The sequence below is a fragment of the Mchenga conophoros genome, linkage group LG11 (genome assembly GCF_057382185.1).
Source record: "Mchenga conophoros isolate Kocher_MC1m ecotype Shallow Benthic linkage group LG11, M_conophoros_male_GT1.1, whole genome shotgun sequence".
Taxonomy (NCBI): domain Eukaryota; kingdom Metazoa; phylum Chordata; class Actinopteri; order Cichliformes; family Cichlidae; genus Mchenga; species Mchenga conophoros.
The window spans coordinates 13962083-13985767 of NC_140536.1; the positions used below are offsets into that span (position 1 = coordinate 13962083).

At 41.0% G+C, this 23685-nt stretch overlaps 1 protein-coding gene across 1 annotated transcript in view; it reads left to right on the forward strand.

The window, feature by feature from the left end:
- LOC146563762 (eukaryotic translation initiation factor 3 subunit H) overlaps positions 1-23685 on the forward strand; it is a 60341-nt gene that overhangs the window by 3043 nt on the left and 33613 nt on the right. Inside the window, exon 2 of the mRNA XM_085291044.1 lies at positions 5282-5438. Within this exon, the coding sequence (XP_085147170.1) occupies positions 5282-5438 (157 nt within the window). The remainder of the gene's footprint in view (positions 1-5281; positions 5439-23685) is intronic.

Sequence of the window (23685 nt, forward strand, 5' to 3'; positions counted from 1 at the left end):
GGGAGTAGCTGTTTAGCAACCGAACTTTCAAAATAAGACTGAGGAAATTGCTCGTTAGGAAATTGCTAGTGGATTGCGTCATTCTTTTGGGCAGGAAAAAAAAAGGTGAAATGGGTAGATAGCCAGATATTATTGGGGCGGGACCTCTGTGGGGAAACCCTGGATAAGCAGTTAATCATATGTTTTGCTGGATATGCTGTGAATTCCTCAATCATGGCAGATTATTCTCCTAGCAATGAAAATACTACATGTCAAGGAAATTAATGGCTAGACTTTGATCTTAAATTAGATTTAAAAAAATTAATTAAAAATGACTAAGGTGTATTATGGTTTCAGATGAGGTGTCTCAAACATGAAACTGTGCACTGGTTTAGACCAGGCTGCTATCTTGATGGACTGTGCAGCAGACAGGACGCATGATATGCATAAATATCCTCACTATAAATTAGCTGTATTGCTCTGACCTCTGTACTTTCCTTTTAGTACATTTTTTGGATTATTTGTCTCCCCACATTGCTACAGCTGCTCCCATCGGTTGTTGCTAGAGTCAGTGGCTGCTATACATCAGTCTTGGACTACTTCACATTACACGCCAGACTTGGCCTAGCAAAATCAAACATGTTTGAGAAAGATCTCACCACGCCAGCAGGCGAAAGCTGGCAGATGAAGTGGGAATCTGCCGTGGTCTTCATCCGTGGCTTAACCCAACAGACGACTCCTGCCACACAAAAGTATTTTCTCTGTCAAATATTTTGCAGGCGGCGTTGAGTTTAGAGTCCGTTCACACTTCAGCAACGCAAAAAAGAAAATAAGGGTAAAAAAAACAAAACCTCATTACGCGATCGTCTCTCTTGCTGTACTTTCTCATAACTTGAGCCCCGTTGTGGCAGGAATATAAGCCCCTTTGTGTGAGCGAGGCAGAAGATTTATGATAAGAATTAAAGGCAGCCAACAGGGGATTTAGACCGCAATTGATTTTGCACAATTCAATTTTAAGCTTGTTGATTTATAATGCACTGTCCACATATCAATCTTGGGCCTCTCCACATGAGGTGAGATCACTGGGTTAGCTGCCGGTGTACTGGATCAATAAAATTATACGTGAGTTTGTGTGTGTGTGTGTGTGTGTGTCTGAGAGAGCGTGAGTAGTAGGGAGGGATGGTACTGGAGGGAGAGTTGGCATGTCTTTGTGGGCATGCAGGTTTGCACAGACGTTAAGCTTTCCAGGCTTTGCTTACAATACCTGATGGCATTTACTGAGCACCAGGAAGCCAGTACTACAAATCCACTGAAACCTCCAGGCTTCCTTCCTTCCTTTTCTTGTAGTGCAGATGCCTCTTTGCTTCCTGTCTTTAAAGCATTTCTGTGCATTCAGGATTTCTTCCCCCCCCCCCTTTTTTTTTCCTTTCTTTTTTTTTTTAAACCCCCATCGTGTTTAGCCCTATTTGTTTGACCTTGTTGGAGTTGTTTTTGGCCGACTGTCCATCTCTCACCTCCTCCCTTTTCCAGACAGATGCTGTTTAAGTGTGCGATGAGCAGATCGCCAAGAGCTAGATAGCTGAAAGCATTGTGTATCCGTTGCTATCTGCTCTCAATGATGGAGGGAGACTAGAAAAGCTATTTGCTGGTGGAAAAAGGAGCCAAAGCTCAAAGGGGACCGGGGACAGGGTAAAGCAGCCAATGCCACTGTTCCTGGAGACTTCGACTGTAGCCCTCCTCTCCCCTGCCGGATTCCTCCTTATTCTTCCTCGCTCTCTTTGCTACACCTCACCTACTGCCCCACTGCTTTCTTTTTGTCATCCGTTCCTTCATCCACCTGTTTCTCCGTTTCACATTTGCACTATTGCATTTCCTCGCTACCCAGCTCCGCCACCTTGCTCCCCTCCATCGCGCTCCCACTCAGTTATTTTGCTGTTTCTCCCTCCCTTTCCACCCGTGTCTCTCTTCACCGACCTATTGCTCAGACCTTCCTGCCCTCTCAGTCAAAAATGCCAAAGCAGGCAGGCAGGGAATGAGATTTGTTTTTCTCTCCACTCCAACCCATTTGGTTTTTCTTCTCCCGCCTCTAGCTCTTTTTACTTGTTGCATGACAGAGCCAGCGCTCTATTGAAATAAATCATCTCCCCGGACAAGCACGCATGTGTATGTGTATGTTTGCGCGTGCACGAGCAGCTGCCCGAGACCAGCGAGGGCTCCCTTATGGTGGTGTTGGCTCTTTTGTTGTGAGCATGGCTTTAGGACTGCCACCCTGCTCCTATGTGTGAATGTGTATGTGTGTATTATTAATGCCTCTGGCTGTGACCTGCCCACACTGTTATCAGCGTGATTTATGCTCTCCCCCTCCACACAGCGCTTTTCAGCTTTTTGTCCTGTTCCTGTTCATTTAGACGCTTTACCTTCTCTGCTCTCTGCCATTGCTTTTCAGTTTTTTATTTATTTATTTTTTGCTTGTCAGTATGCCTGCCACATGTTTGTATTGTGCATGTGCGATAGTTTTTCCTCCGCCGTCCTTGGTGTCAGTATCACAGCATTAGAGCTTAAACCCACTCCTGAATCATTCGGAGGCTTTGTCCTATCGGCCCATTTTTATCTGGCATTAAAAATTAAATGCATACGATGATGCATGGACACTCTGTCCAGATGAAGCACGATTATGTGGGATATCGGAGTACGAGTCCAAATATACCCTCCCACTGTACAAGGATGGCATTTTTCTTGAAAGTTTTATGTGTGCCGCCTCTTCGCTCTCCAGTGTAAATTGCTAAGCTGCACTGAATACTAACTGCCCTTTTGTACACACTCAAGATCAGTGATGCACCAGTGTTTGAGCCTGCAGGTGGTGCTTACCACAGCGGGCTCCAGCACTCAACCACAGTCAGTGATTGCCTTAGTAACTTGTCCCAGAATTTCTCCTAACATAACAATGGTTATTTTTTGACAATTTTGTGGTTTTTATGTAAGAGCTTAGTGGCCAGTGAAGAGTGCAGAATGCTTCATTATGCAATCTGTTACCAAAGTAAGTGGTGTTTTTGTTGTGATGTGGGGGTCCCTAGACTGGTTGCAAGTTGATCATTGGGTTACATTGGATTTAGAATCATTAATTAACTTAACATGCACATCTGTGGAGTGTGGGAGGAGACTAAAGCACCAGAGGAAACTCACATAGGCGCAGGGACAATAAGAAGACTGCTCTGAGGCAACAGACCTAAGCTCAGCTGTCTATTGGGAGAGCTCTTATAAATTTACTAGAATTTGTTTAGAAATGTTCTAGTTTTAGTATTAGAGGAGTTATATTTTTCCCCCCAAACCTGTTTTACTACACAATTTCACATCTCGCTAGGAATCACCAGAAAGCCTGTTGATATCAAAATACGTCACTTATTACTGGCATCTCAGGATAGTGGTGCATGAGATAGCCCTCTTTTTCATAGTACTCTCAGAGTATTTTGAGTTTTTACATTAAATATCAGTATTTAGTGTCCCTGTGTCAGTATCATGCATTGTCACACAGAATTTCCTGATGCTTTGCTGTATTAATTTTTTTGTTTTTAACTCCCAGTTTTGCAATATTGTAGCTTCATTAGGGGATTAGTATGAATTGTTGATATGATCAGGGTTTTAGGCTCCTCCTACCAGAGTAATGAGCCAATGTCATGCAAATTCACCCCTCATCCCACTCCCAAAAAAGTAGACTTCTCTGTCTCTCTATCAGGAGAACTACAGCCCGGGCTGATAACGAGTAGCTGTGCCCGTCACCACCCAGTTAAAACTGTATTGAACCTGAGCTGTGCACCTGTCAGTGCAACAACATGATTTTTCAACTTGTAATAGTTTTTCCAGAGGGAAAGTGTGTAATAGCTACGGGGGGCTTAACCATATCAAGCATCAGCACCTCGAAAGTTACACAAGCAGACGACAACCGCTTGTTTCTACCAAAAAAATGGAACTGTTTCCAGAGCAGTGTGATATTATTTATGTCACATCTACACATCCATTTCATCCTTGTGATCCATCACAACTGAATACAGGCCCTAGATCATTATTCTTTGAGCTGCAGGGTGCACACAGCTGTCTGGATGTATGTGTGACACTCATTATAGAGCAGGATTTATCTTCGGTGTTATCGTTTAGTGTGTGTTTGGAGTCTCCACAGCAAAATGTGCATAATAAAAATCACGAAGAGCAAAATGATTGCTTTAATACTGAAGTGTTTCCTGCTCACTCTTAATGTATTGAATTTTGAAAACAATAAGCACGATTAGCGTGCTAGCCAGGTGCAGCAGTTTCACATGGAGAACTATGGAGAATTGGTAACATGAGCATATGACTAATTTGCAGATTAGCATGCTTCATGCTAAACACTGCTGCACCTGTTTTTAACCTTTTCCAAGGAAAAAACACAAGACCGTGGACGTTTACAGCACAAATTTGGTGTCTGTTTCAGAGCTGTTAAACCTCGGGTTACTATTCATATTTACGTTGTTGTAATTCTTTTGCGTAATGAGTAATGCTAACACTTTAGTTTGTGTATATAAGCAGAGAAAACTCTAGTGATGCATGAAGTCTCATTGTTTTTGGGTGGTTTTTGTTTGGTTTTTCTCTTGATATCACTTTGGGTGTTGGTGAAATCAGAAGCCTTGTGTTGGTTGTTCTTGGTGGGGAACTGATGAGAAATGTGTCATATGTGCTCTGCTGGGACAATATTCTCAGCCACAAAGTGACTAGAGATGTGCAATCAACCTAAAGTATATTAACTACACGTTACAATCATAACAACATAAATTCTTTAACTGGAAGTTCCTATTTTCACATTTCCTAGGCGTAAATCACAGGCCTTTATCATGTGTCTTTATTTGCATTCTTTTACTAAATCAAACCACTTTTCTGTACACTAGAGGTTAGACATTATTCTCTATTTGAAAATAAGAAAATTGTTCAGTGTGTTTGTACTGTGATTAAAAAATAATGTGCCAAAGAACAGAGGAAGACATCCATGTGACTTTTAAACAGCATCTCACACAGAAAATCCTCAACTCACACTAATGAGCTCAAATCAACATGGCGAGCAGGGAGACAACTGTATTTGGTACCATAAATCAAACAATAGCAAGAAATTACATAAATGCTATAAACGACAAGATGGATAAAATATTATCAATTCAGAAAATGAAATCAATTTTCAGTAAATGCCACTGAAAGCAGGATAAAGAATCATCAACCTCCCTTTCTGCCTCCTTTTCTACTGCAGCACTAATGTTGCTCTTTTTTTCCCTTTTCACAGGTGGTGCTGAAGATTATCAAGCACTACCAAGAAGAGGGCCAGGGCAGTGAGGTGGTTCAGGGCGTCCTGCTGGGCCTGGTAGTCGACGACCGACTTGAGATCACCAACTGCTTCCCTTTCCCCCAGCACACAGAGGATGATGCTGACTTTGATGAAGGTAACTAAAAGCAGTGTGCCTGCTTTCTGTTTGTTCCATCGATCTTCTCCTGCAGCTGTAAAAACGCGCGCACACTTATCACATCACGACAGAGTGTGAAATAAATACCCGTTAAGCACCGAGCGCAAGTAAAACCGTAAAATGATGGTGTCTCCGGTGACTGCGGCCGCTCAATTTATGACAAGATGATATTAAGAAATCTTCAGCAACATGGGAGCTGTGGTATTTGCTTATTGTGAAATTTTAAAACTCCACTGTAGATAAGAGCTGCTTTGTCATTTAAATTCTGGTGCGTGACATTATGAATTGCAAATTTGGATGATTAAGTTTTTAATTAACACAGTGTTCTTGAGTTGATATACCAGATGGCTGTGAAAACACTGACTTGAAACATTTCCGTGGAAAACGTATATTGTTTTTGGCAGGACAAAAGGTGTTGTTGTTTGTCATTAATTTATTTTGACATGACTGACGTGTGAGCCAAATGTTATATCAGATATTGCATCAAACTAATTTGTTTTTAAAATTTTACAAGGGTGAACAGAAAGTCTTTGAATTTTGGGGGGAACTACTTTGTAGATTTCTGTGGAAATCTCATTAAAATTGACCCTTATCGCGCCACGTATGTTAGCTTATCTAACAGCATGGAGGTGGGGTCGGGGGAAGAGATTGTGACCAGACACCTGGGGGTGCTCATCTCCCTCAGAGCTGAAGGGGTGACACAGGTCCTGTGTTGCTGGCTGATTTAGCTTTAACTCATCTGCAGCGTTGCCGCCGTTCTAGGACCGGCTTTGCCCGTGATGTGGAGTCAGTTGGTGCATGCCGTGTTTGGTTTTAGAAGAATTACCGCTTGCTGGGACGCCTTTGTTTGCATGCTAACAGGCTGTCATCAACTCAAGTAACGCTCTCGTCTTTTTCTCCCCGTCTCTCTTCTGTTGCCGCGCTTGCTGCCTTGTTCTGCCCCTTCACACGCACACGGTGACAGCCGCAGACTGAAGTGACAGCAGAGGGTACAAATTATGAGTGAATCTAACATGCCAATAAGTTCACAATGGAATCACTGTGTGCTGAAATGAAAAGAGGGCACTAAATTTGACTAAATAAAGTAAATTCAAGGTTGTTATTATAATTATAATTATTATTCATATTTATATTTTTTGTTTTTTGGCTTCTTGTAACTGATTTTCTGAGATGATGTCACAGTAAACTTGTATCAAGAACGAACTGAATGTCTGTTTTCTTGAAAGTTTGAGTAAGATATCCTCCGGCGTCATGTTAAGGTCAATGCTGACTTCTAACTAAGCTAACTAGGTGCTGGGTGTCCTACCCTGTCAGTGCCAAGGGTTGATGCGCAGTCCAAGGATGGAGTGCTCTAGCTTCTGGCGTTACAGGTGGGCGGTGCGAACGTGCACGGGTTTTGATTTGGTCTTTATCCGCACATGTTTTCCTTTCCCCTGCTGCTTTCTGTCAGCATTGTTATCAAAGAGTGTCATGCCCTCTGACTTCTGCCCTTCCCCTATCACACCTTATTGTTACTCTCTCCTTGTTAGCACAAAAAAACCCCACTGCATCAGACTGAGGGGTGGGAGGAACGTGAGGTGGTCCCGAGAACAGAGGAAAGGGAGAAATCCTGGTCTGTGAGGCTTCAGCTGCTAACGAGCAATAGTCAAAAATTCAGCGGCATATGCAAGCGCCAATGGTTGCTTAAGGTTGTTAGTGTCAGGAGCAGCTCACTCTCTCTCTCTCTCTGTGTGTCGGTGTGTGTGTGTGTCGGTGATGGCTTGTTGTGTTATAAACACTGGAAGCGCTGGATTTTCCATCTGTCATTCCCTTTAACTTAACAAGGGCTTCAGCGAGTAGCGTCTTGCCGTGAACTCTGGGAAATTTACAGAGCTACAATAGAACTCTGCTCAGTGGGGATTTTGATCCAGCTGTAAAAGGTGACAGGCTTCAGGTTTTCTGTCAGTATGGAACAAAATTCAAAAACGGAGATGGAAATGGGATTCATTCATGTTCTCCGTGCTTTCGACCTCTTAAACAGCAACAGCACATCATAAAGCAGACAATTCTGTAGCTACACAGCGCTCCCATCTCCGCTCTCCAAGCTGACAGAAAGTTTATGCTACGCACTTATGCTACTACACATTTAGAAATAAAATTGAAAAGCGGATTTAATGCCTGTACGTTTGATCATTTTGGTCTCACACTCAAGCTTGAAACGTCTACACACACGCGCGACCAGTCAGGCCACCCTTTTCTCTCTGTCTCGTCGCCCCTGTAGCAATTGTTAGTGTTTCATCTGTGCTGATGCTGGGGCGGGTGACCTCGACCAACTGTAGAAGCAGCAGAACAACAGAGTTTTGTTGAAGAATGAATCAGACATTGTAACTTACTCCTGGAGACATTTATGTTGTACTACTGTGTTATAACAGAGTATCTGAGTCATATCAGGTCACAAATGCGTATTGAATTAAAAAACGAATTCTGTCAATGTAACGTCTGCTGCTATTGTGCAGACAAACAATAGGCAGCGCTACTCACTGATACCCAGGCCATCTGCCTGTATCAAAGATTTTTAACCACGCTGAATGTTTCTGCAAATAAAGTAACTTTGCTGCAGAGCAGTAGCTTGGATAATGACTCAGAGGTAGTTGCTCACACTTGAGTTGGTGATGCTTTGTGTATGAACCAATCGGATAGTGATCTTAATAAGCTGCATTCTTCACTGAGAAAGAGGCTTGGAAATTTTCTTATGATGTGGTTGTAGTTGCCCAGATTGAGCAGTTTTTTTTCCACATATAGCTCTGCAAGCTAATGTCAAGAACATTTCAGAGCTGCAGTGTATGTGTGAACACAGCTATGGAATAAAGGAAATTAACTGAATGGATTGGCCTCGTGCATCAGCCAGCTGTCACAGATGCACGATACAGCCATTTGAGTCTGTGTCAGACCGATATGCGATATGAGTATCACATTGCTCCATCGCTACTTTCAATCAGTGCTCCATTAATCTGTACCTTGCTCTTTTTTTCTTTTTCTGTAAGTGGACAGAAGCAACACACACTCATTCAGACGCACACTGTTATACTGTAGACTCATGTCCTCTAGAGGCACATGGGTAACGCTGTCCAAAATCTGAACATTTTTATCAATTTTTGATGACTTTTACAGTGTTTGCTTCAGACCTATACCTTTTATTTCAATGCAGCCTTATCTCTGACCATTATAATGAGACTCTGATACATATCAGTTAACCAATACTCCCTGAGATAAAGCTGGAGATTTGGGCCTTCACAGACTGAGCTGACAAGCGTGTACTCTCTTCACCTCAAATCAGCCACCCTCAATACATTTTGCTTCCAAGGTCTGCATATGTGGATAGATTGGTGTGTGTGCCTTGTGTTTTTGTGATCTGTGTGTGTGTCTGTGTACACCTAAATCATCTTACACTGACTCATTGCCTGCTGGAGGCCCCTCAGATTAGAATTACTCCTCGAATCTATCTCAAAATGAACAATGGGCAGGATTGGCAGCTACGTGACTCTTTTTTTTTTCTTTTCCCCTCCCTTCCCGTGTGTCTGTGTGTGCGCGCATGTATATGCTATGCTATGCTTTCATCAACAGGTGCCAGTATAGAGCTGTAGTTACAGGACAGTCAGTGGCAGCAAATGTGACCAAAATGAGTGAGGAATGAGATAAAGAGTAATTGAGCACGCACAGCAGAATCGGCCTCAGATTAAAAAAAAAAAAAAGAGAGAGGAAAAAATGGGAAAAGAAAAAAGAAATGACCTTGACTGAACCCCAGCCCTCCTATCTTCCAGTGTCCTTGCACACACGCTTTCCTTGCATCATTGACAAAATGTATTGAGAGAAATGTGTGGAACTGCGGGCACTTATTCTCTTGGCATTTTGTGCAGTAGAGGCACTCAAATAGCATGTTAATGATGTGCATTGGTCCGACTCTTTTGTTGTGATATCAGCAATATTACAAAGCAGAGGTATTTTAGTACAGAGCGACTATCACAGGGTTTTCATTGGTGTATTGCAAATCCACCAGCTAACCGGACTCAACTCATCATCTGGGGGTTGACTTGATAGTGAGCGGGATCGAATCACGCACCGTAAAGGCAGTGAATCTGTGCATTTCTAGATATTTTAGACCAGGCAAACAAAACTGTTTATTCTACTTCAGTAAATTACTGAAACTGGCAGGTGGTATTTTCCCCTTAGTGCTGGCTAAAATTTCTCTTTGGGTACCAAATATTCCAAAAAACAGAAAAACACTTTGAATGTGTCATATTAGCATACTGTCCCGATTGAAAAACAGGTTGAAAGAGTTATTAGTAGTAGAAAAAGAGTAAAAGAACCAAGTAAATGTTATCATTTGATACTCTTGAGGGCTTGAAATGAAAGCAACTGGACTTCTTTTTGGTGAAAAATGTTTCATCTAGTAGCAAGCTTTTCTTCGGGAGAGCTAGCTCCTATGTTACATAAAAGCAGCAGCTCAGCAGAACGACACTGCTGTACATTTGCACTTAAAGGAGAAAGGACATTCTTTTGATGATGCTCATTTTCACATTTTGGACTGAGAAGACTTGACGCTTTGAAAGAGGAGTAAAGTAGGCCATCTACATTGACTTTGAACGACCATTGTACAAAAGACGTAGCGGCCCGCGATACCACCTACAGTGCGGCCTTGAGAGCTCCTCCCAGGCGATTTAGCCCCCACTCACACCTAGAGTCATGTGACCTGAAGAGCTCATTTGATGGCAATTTCCAAGGCAATTTCTCACAAGCATTTCAGACCATGGCCCCTGTGATGATAATCACCAGTGCCTTGTTTCACACCTTCGGTCATGTAATGACTCGCATAATTAAGATTGGTTTATACGACCTTCAGGACCACCTCCCAGGATTTAGAACTGAAGAAGCATCTTGGATGGGAGGTGAGGGTTGTCACAAACCAACAAGCCCTCAATACTACTATGACCTACATGATTGAGAGGCTACATTCATATAATCCGAAACCTTTAGTTGTTTAGCTAACAGTATTACACCTATGTTAACTAGTTAAGCCTTGATTATATCCTATTAGGCTGGAGACCTGACAACCAAGTACTAATTCCTGTTATACTCCTTTGAAGTCCGCCTGCAGCCTACTGCCTGAGGTGCATATGAGCATATGTAATGCTAATGCTCCACAGACAAGTCCGTACGGGGTGGAGGAAAAAAACAGGCAGGACCCGCACACTCACCATCTGATGACGAAATTTAAATTGCCCACACCCAATGGGACCACAGCGGACTCATAGATGCAAACCAGTGTAATCAAAGCTTTACAGTAGGCCAATTCATTGTTGGATCACAGTACACTGAAGATCTCCCACAGGTATTGCCTTCATTACTTACCCTTCATGCTGGAAGTGGTTAATAACCTCTCCTCTTAGTAGCAGCAATGTGTTTGCACAGAAGAAGTAATGAGAGGTGCACTTCATGCAGCTTCACTGTTCAGTCTGTGCCGCGCAATATGGCGGGTGGATAAAGCTCCGTTGACACTGTAACTTTCAGCTCTTTGTGTCAGTGTGCCATGTTTCTCATTATGGTTCTGTATAACCTCTGCACTCTCGCGTATTGTAGTTTTTATTGAGATCTCACTGCATTTGACAGTGTGTGTGTGTGTGGGGGTTTTTTTTTCTTCCATCTTTGCATATTTTGCCGTGAAGTTGTCTATTTGCATACAGGTTCACGAAGATTTTTCTATTTTTAAAAAAAAAAACTTTAAACAATCATTGAGCAAAAACTTTGGGCAGCTACTCCTTTTCGAAATCTTATTGAATAATCACAACTACATCACAATACCAGGAACTCATTTGCGTTTTGCTGGATTAAAACACTTCTTTTAATCATCTTCAATCAAAGTATGATTAGTGATGTATATATTTGTTTGAATATATGAATCTGTTTAGTCTGTTAAGTCTATAGATGTGGCAGCCAGTCCTGTTGGATATCTGAGACGATGAAGAGATGCTTTATTGGATTGCTATGGACAATAACAAAGCTGCTCTAAATCCCGTTCTTTGTTTATTGTTTTTTACTCGCCTATGCTCTGTTTTGTCCACCTCTGCTTGGTAGTCTTGTTGCCATTTTTTCCCTTAATAACAGTCGAGCTCTACACTGTAAGTATTTCCCTGCGTGTGATAGTGAAAATTACAGCACGGGAGTGTGAAAAATTATTTGGACACACTGGTGATTGACTTCTTCTGACCCTTGGATTGGCAAAATTTGCTAAACCACTTAGCTCACCAAAACAGTTATTTCTCCTCTATCCCATTAGATAAATATACGAGAGGGAGGGAGGGGGATTTGGAAGCAGTTTCTCTTAGCTTGCACACAGCACCAAATGTTGTTTTAACTGTTTAGAATGATGCTGCCAAATCGTAGAAGCTGGGTTGGTTTTGCGTTCTGATCTGGTCTGCTTCAGTATTTGGTTTGCTTCAGTATTTCAAAAAATGGTGAGAAATACCTCCTCACCTCCATGCAATTGATGTTATAAAAAGTTGGATCTATTGCACGAGTTTCAATCTTTTAATTAACCTTTTTTTTTCTTACTCGTTAAATAGTTTAAGCTGATCAGCTCAGTAGATTTGAACCCTTTGGTATTTTGATTAAGTAGCTTTTGTCAAATTTAATAGGCTATAGCTGTTAATTCCATGTGGCAGATACATGTTTAATTCTCATGGGGTAAATATTTATTGGATCAGGCTCAGATACACAAAATGAAAAGATTTGGATCAGTATCGGGCCAAAAAAAATGGGTTTGGGGTGGGGGGAATCTCGACTGGGAGACCCCTTGTGAACACAAGCACTAAAACCTTCAGCAAACTGTTAATATTTGTTGGGAACTGTGGCTTAATGAATTTCACAGGATTACAAAGCATAATTGGGTAGTGGGGTTTTTTTTTTGGCTTGTAAGAAGGGACTGTATCAAACAAACCGTTGCTCAGTACCACTTTCGGTGTTTGATATTCAACCCACGCCGCTAGACTTCGGCAGCAGGAGGAGGTATCCTGAAGGTAGAACAAAATTAGTCACCTTCCTTCCACTCTCCACTACTTCTCCTTCTTTTCCCCTCCCTTTTTTTTCCAGACTCACCACAGGTAAGCACTACCTATAGCCTTTCTTCCCACAATTTTCTTCTTTCCTGCAATCATTGATTGTTTCCTTCCTTTTAGTATTTCATTCTTCATTCCTTCTTTTATCATCAACTTTCTTTTCCTTTTCCCCCCACTCTCCCTCCTGTTTGTCCCCACCTGCACCCAGTAGCTCCAAGTCTTCCTTCCATTCCCGCTACAACAATGGGAAGATTAGTAAATATGCTATTTTAAAAAGAGAGGATGAAAGCGCCCAACAAATGTCCTGTTGGGGTAATTATTTCCCAGAAATTCTTTCTGAACAAACTGTACTAAGCCAGCAATGGCTTTTGGTTTTCTCTTAGAAAAGCAACTGCATTGATGCCAGCGCCAAGAAAATTGAATAACTGGAGTAATTATTGTGTTCCTGATTTGCAGTACAGTGCCTGCCGTCATAGGCGCATTAACATCAGCAAATGCAGATATAACAGTGGAAGTTGATTGATGTTATGCAAGTTCATGATGATAGTTAATGGTCACCTCATTTGTGGTTATGCTGTGACATCATTGCAGCACTGCAGTCTTCTTCTGAACCATAGGTGTTGCCACTCGGAGAAAAATCTCTCTATCAGGGCTGATACTGGGTAAAAAAGTGATCAGTGTCTTGTTTTTTGGGGTAGTGTATTGTATGGTAATAGACACATATCACAATGCATTTATGTGTTGCTTGTATTTATCTGTGGAGTCTTTCCCCCATTGAATGCGTTCCCACAGCCTTCTGATTAGCTTGCTGCCCCAAGCTGCTAGCTCTCTGCCTGACACAGGTTGCATTGGCTGCAAGGCCTCTGGCCTCATGTCATGTTTCCCATTGGCCCTGAGGATGGGAGCTGTTGTCAGCCTTGTGAAACAAACAAGTTATAAGGGGGCTTGTTTTGCAGTTTGAGCTCCCTGATTCGGTAATTAGATGTGTTTTTGTGGCTAGCCCCCTTAGACAAAACATGATGGCCACTTCTCAGCCAAGGAGCATTTCACTTGTACATTTGACATGTCAGCTGATAACAGGTTGTTGCTACTTAAGTCTTAACAAGACGCTTAATTAAAAGGCACATTGAAAGCTACCCTTGATGTATAAACAACCTGTAATCATTAATGAGGTTGATTTTTGCTGATTGGCACCCTCTTTTCAGTTTATTTGTTGTTTATGTCACTCCTGCTGCCTTTGTTTGAATTACTCAGCATACTAATTAGCCACATAGCTTTAGATTGTAGTGAATATGATTGGGCTGCAGGGTAAAGAAAAATGCCTCCTTACAAGGGAAATCTGGCTGCTTAGACTACAGATTTAAAACTCAATGGTCAATTGTAACTTTATTGGAAATTGATTTGGAGCATGTCCACACATAAAACAACACATACATACACAAAAAAGAGAGGAAAAAACAGCCCAAGTTTTATCAGTAGCATTAACAAAGTACACTGTGCATCCTGTGTTTCCTGAACTCAGTGACCATGTCTTTAGATTTCAAGGTGTTTATCTTTAAAAATGACTCACCACACCAAGAAACAAACATAACAGGCCCATGGGAATACTCTTCACCATGAAGGAGGCTTACAATGAGTGTATCATCCGCATATTTAATGAAATGCCTGTTAGCCTGTGTACTACGACAGTCATTAGTATTCAAAATGTGTAGTAAGGGAGAGGGACAACATCCTGTGGTGAACCAGTAGAAGAATTCAGCTGATTGGAAAAACAGCCATTTACTCTCACACACTGAAAACTGTTAGTTAAAAAGTCTAAAATCCAACCAAACTGGTTAAGAAGCTTATCAGCTAAAAGATGTGGCTGGATGGTATTAAAAGCTGAAGAAAAGTCAATAAACAGGAGCCGAGCATGGACTTTGGCCCCATCCAGTTGGCAATATAGGAAATTTAATAAAGTGACCCCAGCATTGTAAACGCTCCTACAAGGCCTGTATGCAAATTTCAGTGGATCAATAAGCTTTTCTACCTGCAGCAGAACCTCCATGCTGATGAGCTTTTCCAAGGATTTCATCACTAGAGATGTTAAAGCAACAGGCCTAAAATCATTCAGTGATGTAGGTTTTGTAGTCTTTGCAATTGGAGCAATAATCGACTTTTTCCATACCTTTGGAAGCTTCTGTTGCTGGAATGATAAGAGAAAGATGTTGCTCAGCATAAATTATCCAAGAGAAAAGAGAAAGTCCTTCCAAAATGTCCCTGTTCTTCTTCTTCTTCATAGACATTTTAATAAGTGTTCTGGCTTCAGGCACAAATCCCCTTTGAGGTTGCATCGAGAGCGAAACGCTGCCAAATCAGAGACATGGAGCTACCTGCTGTGGCGAGGGAGTAGCCAAAAGTATTTTCTTCACTGGCACTTGTAAAGGTTTTTTTTCTAAAGAGTCTGTTGAAAATGCCAGTATTTGTTGTGACTTGCATATTAAATATCTAATGTTCCAAATAGGGCTGGGCGATATATCGAGTTTTTTAAAAATATCGATATATTTTTATACGAGATATAAGATGTGACAATATCTTTTATATCGATATAGTCTATGTTACTTTATAATTATAGTTGTGGAGCCACAAGTTTGCCTCTCTTTTGTCCGCTTTTGTCTTTACGCAAGGTTACTCGGCCTCGCCTCTCCTTCACTGAACACAACTCCCCCTCCTCCCCCATCGCTTCACCTGCAGGCGGAGACAAGATGGACACGGCAAATCTCCGTTAACGAGTTACTGCGCATCGCCCCGTGCGTTGGGCTGGACGGCGTCAACGTGTTAACGAGCTAACCACGCTAACGAGCTAACCACGCTAACGCCATGCACGGCCTGAAATCCTTTCATTTTCTCAAAAATCGACAGTGCGCCTTATGTATGAATTCTGGTTGTGCTTGATGGCCGCGAACCGATTTTATGTGGAACACGGCGCTCAGCAATCTGTCAAAAACTTTTTTTGTTCGACTTTGGTAAGCTACGGAGCTGCACCGGCTTGATGGATTGTCGGAGCATTACGGCTACCGAGGAGCCTCGCGGAGTGATACGTAAGGTGCTTCGACGTAATATTACCGTATTGTGTGTGTATAAGGACCATAAATGGCACCTGTTAAGAGACACGGTTATGAAGTGAATTTCAAACTCCAGGCTGTCAGTCACGAACTTGGAAAGAGAGCAGCTCTGAAATCTGTCTTTGTTATTATGCTCAGCGTCTTTTAGTTTACATTTTGACTGCGCAATTGTGAGCTCTTTGTTATGCACAAAAACAACATAGTTTTCTTTTATTTATGGAGCATTATTATTTAATAAATGCTCATAATTTATTTTTGAGTAGTTTTTTTCATGTATATCTATGCTGTATGTTAATAAAAGTGCCTGTGTGACATCTGGGACACAGCTTTGACTAAGAACTCTCTTTTTGTTCTTACTTTATGGCTTTAAAAAAATATCGAGATATATATCTTATATTAGGGCTGCTCGATTATGGCAAAAATGATAATCACGATTATTTTCACTGAAATTGAGATCACGATTATTTGACGATATTTATTTAACCCTTTAAGACCTACTATAGAACCAAGTCCACCAGAGCTTTTTTTTTTTTTTTTACATGCTGTAGTGCCATTTGTGGGAGCATTTCAAGTTGCTATACATCAATACAACTGTTATAGCCCATATTTTAATAATATGTATGCATTAAGTCCATAGTAATTACATAAATTGCAAAAAAGTGCAATAAACTACAAAAAAATTGAAAATCGCTTTTGTTTTGTTTACATATATTTCTACTTGGAGAAATTTAAGAGGTTTATCCCTCAAAACTTTAAATACAATAAAGTTGCAAAAAATAGTTTACAACAACAGGAAATTTATTTTGAGTGTCTTCATAGTTTTATTTTGGAGATACAGTTTTTATATACTGCAGGAAAAACAAAAAACAATCCTATGATGCAAATTTGCAAAGAAAACAGCAGGTGCATCATTTCACTGTGGGAAGTGTTACGAACAGCTGATGGATCGGCAAAGCGTGTTTCTGGAATATTATGTTTTTGTTCCTGCAAGCGCTTTTTATGCAATTTTTGCAAAGCTTTATGTGGAAGGAAACCGTGACCGAGGACAAGCTGATGGCATCAGATGTAAGTACAACTCCTCCGGTTTCATATGCAAAACAAATTATTGCGCTAGCTTACACGGTTCAGGTTCTACAGGGATTTAAAAATAGTTACACAACACGGAGCGTGCTGCTCTGACCGGATTTAAAGGGTTAACAATGACTTTAAAAAATAATATAACATAGTGTGCAACACCACTGAAGTTGTTTTTTTTTTTTACCTCTTTTCAACCAACAGCAGTCACTCTCCTCTCCAAATAACTCCTGCTTAGCTTTCCGAGCTTCCCTCGGGTCCTCTTAATCAGCGGTCTCCAACCTTTTTTGCGCCACGGACGGTTTATGCCCGACAATATTTTCACGGACCGGCCTTTAAGGTGTCGCGGATAAATTAGGGAGGGGCTAATAATCGGCTCAGTCATTTTTAATGATCGTTGAAAGCCCAGATCGTAATCGTGATTAAAATTCGATTAATTGAGCAGCCCTATCTTATATCGCCATCCAGCTAAAAAATATCGAGATATGAATTTTGGGTCATATCGCCCAGCCCTAGTTTCAAATGAGACAACACTTACAGTTGCAGTCAAAGTCGTCTGTTAAATACGGTGTGCGTGTTCTTGAAGAATCACAAGGGCACCAAAATGTGTTGGTGTAAATTCACTGCACACCTCTGTTACATCCCCGCTGGTGTTTGGAGTTACTTGCTTAATTAGACCTGTTGTCAGGACTGTGTGTGGGTTTGTGTAAATGCTGCTTGATCATCCTCTCCCAGACTCTCAGGTTATTTTTTTTTTTTTTTTGTATCTTTTAGGGTGTGGCAAGACTAATTGCATTTTAGGCATTTAAATTACCATCTGTGTCCAGGTGACCTCGTGTCGTAACCTCATGCATATGTGATTGACTTCTTAAACAAGGTATTTGAACGACCGCTGTATTATAAACACAATTTGGTTCATTACATTTGGATCACAGACTGCAAAGAGTTGTAAACTTCTTTAAACACAATATTTAATGTGGTAACTGTTTTTAAGCTTCTAACCTTTTACTGCAATCTTTATAAAACAACTCTCTGAAGTCAGAAATCTAATCTCCACAGAGATTAGAAAATCTAATCTCTGTGGAGATTAGATTTCTGTGTGTCACTGTTATCCTTGAAATCTTCTTTCCACCTCTTTCAGGAAGGCGCATTGTGTTCTTGATTTTCCTTTTTGTTGTAGACAATGTGTCTTACTGTGGATTGTCTGTGAAGGTTCTCTTACTGTGGATTGGTTACCACCAAGGTCTTTAGAAATGTTTTGAAGCAGTGTCTGGCTTTGTACCTCTAGAAAACCTCTTCCTATGTTCTTTGAGAGTTGTTGTGATCTGGGAATTGTTTACACAATAGGATAGGAACATAGTTTTTCAGCAACCAGAGTGTATGTAATTTCATTATAATGAGGAACACCTCTACAACCCACACTTCCAATTTCATTTCTGCAGTAGGAACCCTGACTGCAGTTTTGGAGGCATTGTTAGCATTTTGTGAGTAATCCTGGTGATTCCAATGTTTTTGTTGCTGTAACTGTAACAACGTCTTCTGCTCTGCTTTGACTGACGGGCAGGGAAGCTGCAGAGTGTGACTCACATTTTGTTGGCTCTTCTCCATCCATCATTGTTCGTCCAATGGTCCCTGGCACGTCGGCAGCGTGACTATTCTCCTTCACTTGAAATGTTAGATAATTAGACTCTCCTTGCCTTTTCTCTACCCTCCATTCCCTTCATTTTCTTATAACCCCCTTTGGTCTGCCACAGATGTGTCTATTATTTATACCTTGCTCTTTGTAATATTAAAGAAACCAGATTTGAAATGGACCCAAAGCCAGACTGAACTGTTCTCTGCTGACTCCTGCCGAAACATTCGGTATCAGCTGCATGGATAGTTCACAGCTGCTCGCTGGTTTTTCATAGGCAAATTTTCTTTTAAGCAATGGTTCATCTTCATCATGAGGGTTGATTTAATAAACACCTTGGAGGGAAGCTTCTCTGATTGAAATTTTGTCTTAAGGGGAATTGTAAAGACACCATGAAATCAAATTAAAGTGAATACTGTGTGCTGTTTATACACCAATGATGGGGGAAATCATTTTGTGGGTACTTTTATTTATTTATTCATTTATTTATTTATAATAGTTTGCTGTTTGCGTATAAAATGCCAAGGAAATGTTAATGAATCATCTTCCCCTGGAGGCGTATACTGATGATGTGGTAGGTGGTGCCTGCTCAGCCCTTGGGAGCAGACCAGTAAGAGCGGACGGGGCTTTTTAGAAGGAGAGCATCCTCTCTGGCTCCTCACATTTATAGGAAACACAGTGATGAGTAAGTGCTGAAGCACATACCACTATGCTAGCAATTTTATGGGAACTCAAAATCTAGCAAAATGCAAAAAAAGAAAACACCTAATTGGGACATGTTAGATCAGCTTTCTCCTCCTGCAGGGTTTGTAAGTTTTCTAAACGTTGTCATTCGTGGCAGACACGATGATGTGGGTTAATTGAAGTCACAAGGATTAAAAATGCCTTTGTCGTGATTTCTGCTCTTTGCTTGTGTATCTACATATATATAATATTCAGCCTGTGTGTATTGGGTAAAAAATGGTCCACACCTATTCTGATAAGGTCTACCTTGGAGTTAGCCCTTCAATAGATCAGTCTACCTGCCCCAAATGGGAAATTGATTTCCTCCATTTTTCCTTACTCTCCCTCAGTGAGGCTAATTAGAAATCACTTGGCAGCCCACCTTTAAAGGAAATACATAAACATAAAAGCTAATATGTGGACTGTTATGTATTAGGAGTTTTCAAGGGCACATTGGCCTTTTCTCTAATAAAAAAGAAAAAGAAATCACTCATTCCCTTTCCCATTGTCTCCATACTAATATTTCCTCTTTCCTCATCTTCATCCCCTCTACCTGAGTTTTGTGTCTCTCTCACTGTAGTGTAGATCTAAGACTGGCTGTTAGCAGCGAGCCTGGTCTGTATCTGTGTTTGAATGCTCACCTGGCGTTATAAATCAAGAATGTGAGTCCCCCGGGTGCCGTCACCATTGCCATCAGTTCCACTGTTTTATTCATCTGCTCCTTTGTCTCTTCACGATTCTGCCCCGCATTAAATTTTGTGCATCTGTGTGTGTGGAGGGGGGTCAGAATGCATTACTGCAGACTGCAGGATAATCCAGGTGTGCTGTAGGGACTAGTGGGAGGGTGAAAGGTAAGCAGGAGAGAGGGATGTGACAAGGATTTGAGAAATGAGGTGGGGATGCTGAACATGACACGGGAAGGACATTTGCTTTTTGGTTTAAAGCATTAAAGGCAGTAATTTTTAAAGATACTGATTTTGTAAGCGCAGCATCGTAGCGGCAAAATCACCACGCACACAAGATAAAGACAACAGCTGCGCTGGCATTTCGGCTATATTTGTGTGTAAAATTATCATTTGACAAGAATGTTAGAAGCAACAGAAGGTCTCTCTTATTTTTTCCCTGTCACACAGTGCACAGCCGCTGTGAGGGTGACAAATCACAAGTAAAACACGGTGCATGTGCTAACGATTCATTCCGCTCCGCTCGGCTTCTCTGACCACAGGATTTACAACAAACAAACAAACAAACAAACAGACAAAACAACAACAACAAAAAAGAAACGTAGAGGAATATTAAAAAGTCACTCAATCTAAGTTTAAAAGTTGAGGTAAACTATCTGCAGTGACTGACAACACAAAGACGTAGTTGACATTTCCACATTGAGACAGCATTTTTCCCCCAGAGTCACCGTTCGTTTTATAAGCAGAAGCCAATGAAGACTCTTACTTCCAGAAACCTGAATATCCAAAATTTCTCATCTTCCTTTGCAGCTCTGCTGGGCTGTTTTAGTCACAGATGGGCAAGCGTTTACTCATGCGAGTCTGATAGTTGTGAATTTTTTATTATTAGTTGTTTAAAAAAAAAAAAACACAGGTGAAGCCACTTGGGATTTAGTTTGAAACAAATGATGTGGGTGGTGCAGAAATTAATTCTCTCTGCACAGATACTTAGTTCATGTAGTCACAGGTGTAGCTACTCCAGCTTCTCTTACACAGGACTGAGTGCACTTTCAAAACCTGTTTGCAGCCATTAGCAACGCGAGGGGTACCTCGTATTGTTTATGTGAAGCTTAAAGTATAATATCAAAAAATAGGTATTTAAAATATTTTTACATTTAATGTGTTCGCTCGAGTGCAAATATATGTATTAATGATTTGATGAATCTTGATTGCATTTAAGGCATTTCTTATTTGTCATGAGAATTATTCATTTAAAGGAAGAAGCATGTGCATGACTGAAAAATGGGTATGTGGAAGCCTGTGTTGAATTGTGTGTCCCCTTCATTGCTTGGACCTCACAAACACTCAAATGTGAAATGTGTACAAGTTGAATGTGGTTTTCTGCAAACTGAATGTTTATGTTGGTATGTTATGTTTGGTCAGCTGTTAGCAAGTATTGTAGCTTGTTAAGGTAGTTGCTCAGCATTCTATGGGAAGCACCCATCAGCTCTATTGCTAGGCTTCATCATTCAAAGGAAACAACATGTAACATTACCCATTCTAATACTCTCGTGGGCTTTTGTGACCTCACAGATGATATCTTACTCCCCTTTGCCTTCATAATGTCACCAAATCGGCCACCACAGTTAATAAATAAACCTCCACTAGCTATGACATTTACCTTTGTTGATGCTAACACCTGTATGACTGTGAGCACCCAATTTCCTTCCTTTTTGTCACATTTGAGAAGATAAACAAGTATGCGAATACACATGATTTCCCCTTCCCCATTCCCACTGTAAAAACAAAGGCCTGACAAGCAGCGTTGTCAAATGTGCATACGGTGAGCTCGTCAGTGTGTTATGCACACAAAGCAGCTGCTTCAGTATGCTCGCACTCCCTTTTGTGCATCACTGCATCACTGAGGGTGGTTTGTGTGCCTGATTGTGGCACAGTGTGCGTGTTTGTATGTACATGCGCGTGTAACGGAGGCAGCTCTCCGCAGGGCTTGCTTAACTAAGATTAATTGCACCTAATCCACTGTGCCAGGTGGAACATAGACCGTGGTGGGTGCACTCACACAAACACGCAGAGACACTCACAAATAGGCACACACATCCCATTATAGCCTTACTGCTGAAAATTAGCCCCGCACCTCTCCTGACACTCCGGACCAGACCACAACTCGATACCACCATTTACTTCCCGACAAGTTGCACATTTATCACTGCTCCCGTCTCCCGACAGATGAATGCACGGACGGACAGAATGCCACGACGGAGCTATCTGCTCTCTCACATCCGCACCAGCTGACCTTGACAATGCATAGAAAGAATGCGTTTGTCATCTTTCCTCTGTAGAGAAGAGGACGAGGACTTAATGTCTTCGAAAGTCGTTGTTAATGTATAGCTGTAGGAACAAGTGCACTGTGGAGTTTTACTGAAATAATGGGAAAGAGAGTGTTCCAAGGTCAGCGATATATTTACTGTACTGTATAGCAGGGCGAAGTTGATGATTGGCTACAGAAATTAATGGTGACAATGATTAATTTATTGTTAATAAAGTCATCTGTAGAGTGAATTGCTTGTAAATGAAAGCCTGCACATTACCATGCTGTTGGGAAATGCTGATTGGCCTGTCAGGTTACACCTGTCCTGGTTGGCAGTGTCATTAAAATGTGTTCACGGTCAGTGTGCTGGAAATGGTGGTTTGAAAATGAAATCCAGTCTAGAGAGAACTCGGGCGTCATACTTCAACAGTAAAGTTGATTTTAAATTTTTGCTTTTTTCAGGTGAACTTTGAGTAAAATTAGGTTATTACTTCATTTATTACTTTAGGTTCATTCATGATTTAATTTCTCAGGTGCGCGCACACACACCCAGGAGATGCATCAAACTGTCTTTTTCCAGTTGTGATTGAATACCACTACAGAGGATTTTTTGACACCAGACTTAAATTAATAGGTTAATTCCTGGTTTCTTTTTTAGAGGAAGGAACACCGTTAGGGAATTGGTATTCATTAGTAAAATAATACATGGCAACAGGTTACTTTGTACTCTTGTAATTTACAGTCACACTAGTTTCCTCTATTCCCTTACAAAATAAAGCTGTTTACGAAGCAGGTGTGAAATGACTCCAAACTACATGGACTTTGCTTTTAGCTTCCTCCTTGGCTATGTTAGCTCTTATCACCCCAAAATCATGTGGCATTCCACAAGGATCTGGGTTCAGTCTCATGTTATTTTTGTGGTATATTATTATCTCATTATGTCATATTATTAGTAGTAGTTTGAAAACCTTTTTTTAATCATCTGTATGCTGACAACATTGAACTGTACCTCTCCTTTATATCTCAGCACATATAAATTAACCATTTTATTTTGTCTCACTGCAACTGGTGGCTGGATGGCAAATAACTTTATCATTCTCCAAACATCTAAGGTCTTTCCCATCCTTTCTGTCTCAAAAAGTGAACTGGAGACACTTGCTCATCCCTTCGTCTCCTCCGACTTGATCTTTTGTAATGCACTAAAACTCATGTATTCAGAACGTTTGTATGGTCTGTGTTGTTTTACCTGGTTTACTTTTACCTTGTATTTGCTCTTAAAAAAATTAATTTAAATTAAATACCCCTGTAACACTTTGTGACTGGTTTCTTGTCTTGAAGTGTGTTATATAATTAAGTTTTAGCTAGTTGCTTTTCCACCAGCAACCAGGTCACTAACATAGAACTGAATTCAGTGGATTGCCACATAGCTCTGCTTGTTGTTATCAATCACCGACCAAGCTTTCTGAGTCCAGATTGGACCAATATCCAGGTAAAATATTAAACTGGTGCATCCCTAACAGACACGCGCAGATTGACTTTTTTTTTTTTTTTTTTGATGAAAGACGGGCAGTCACCTTCTTTCTCTTCCCTCTGCCTATCACACTTTCTCC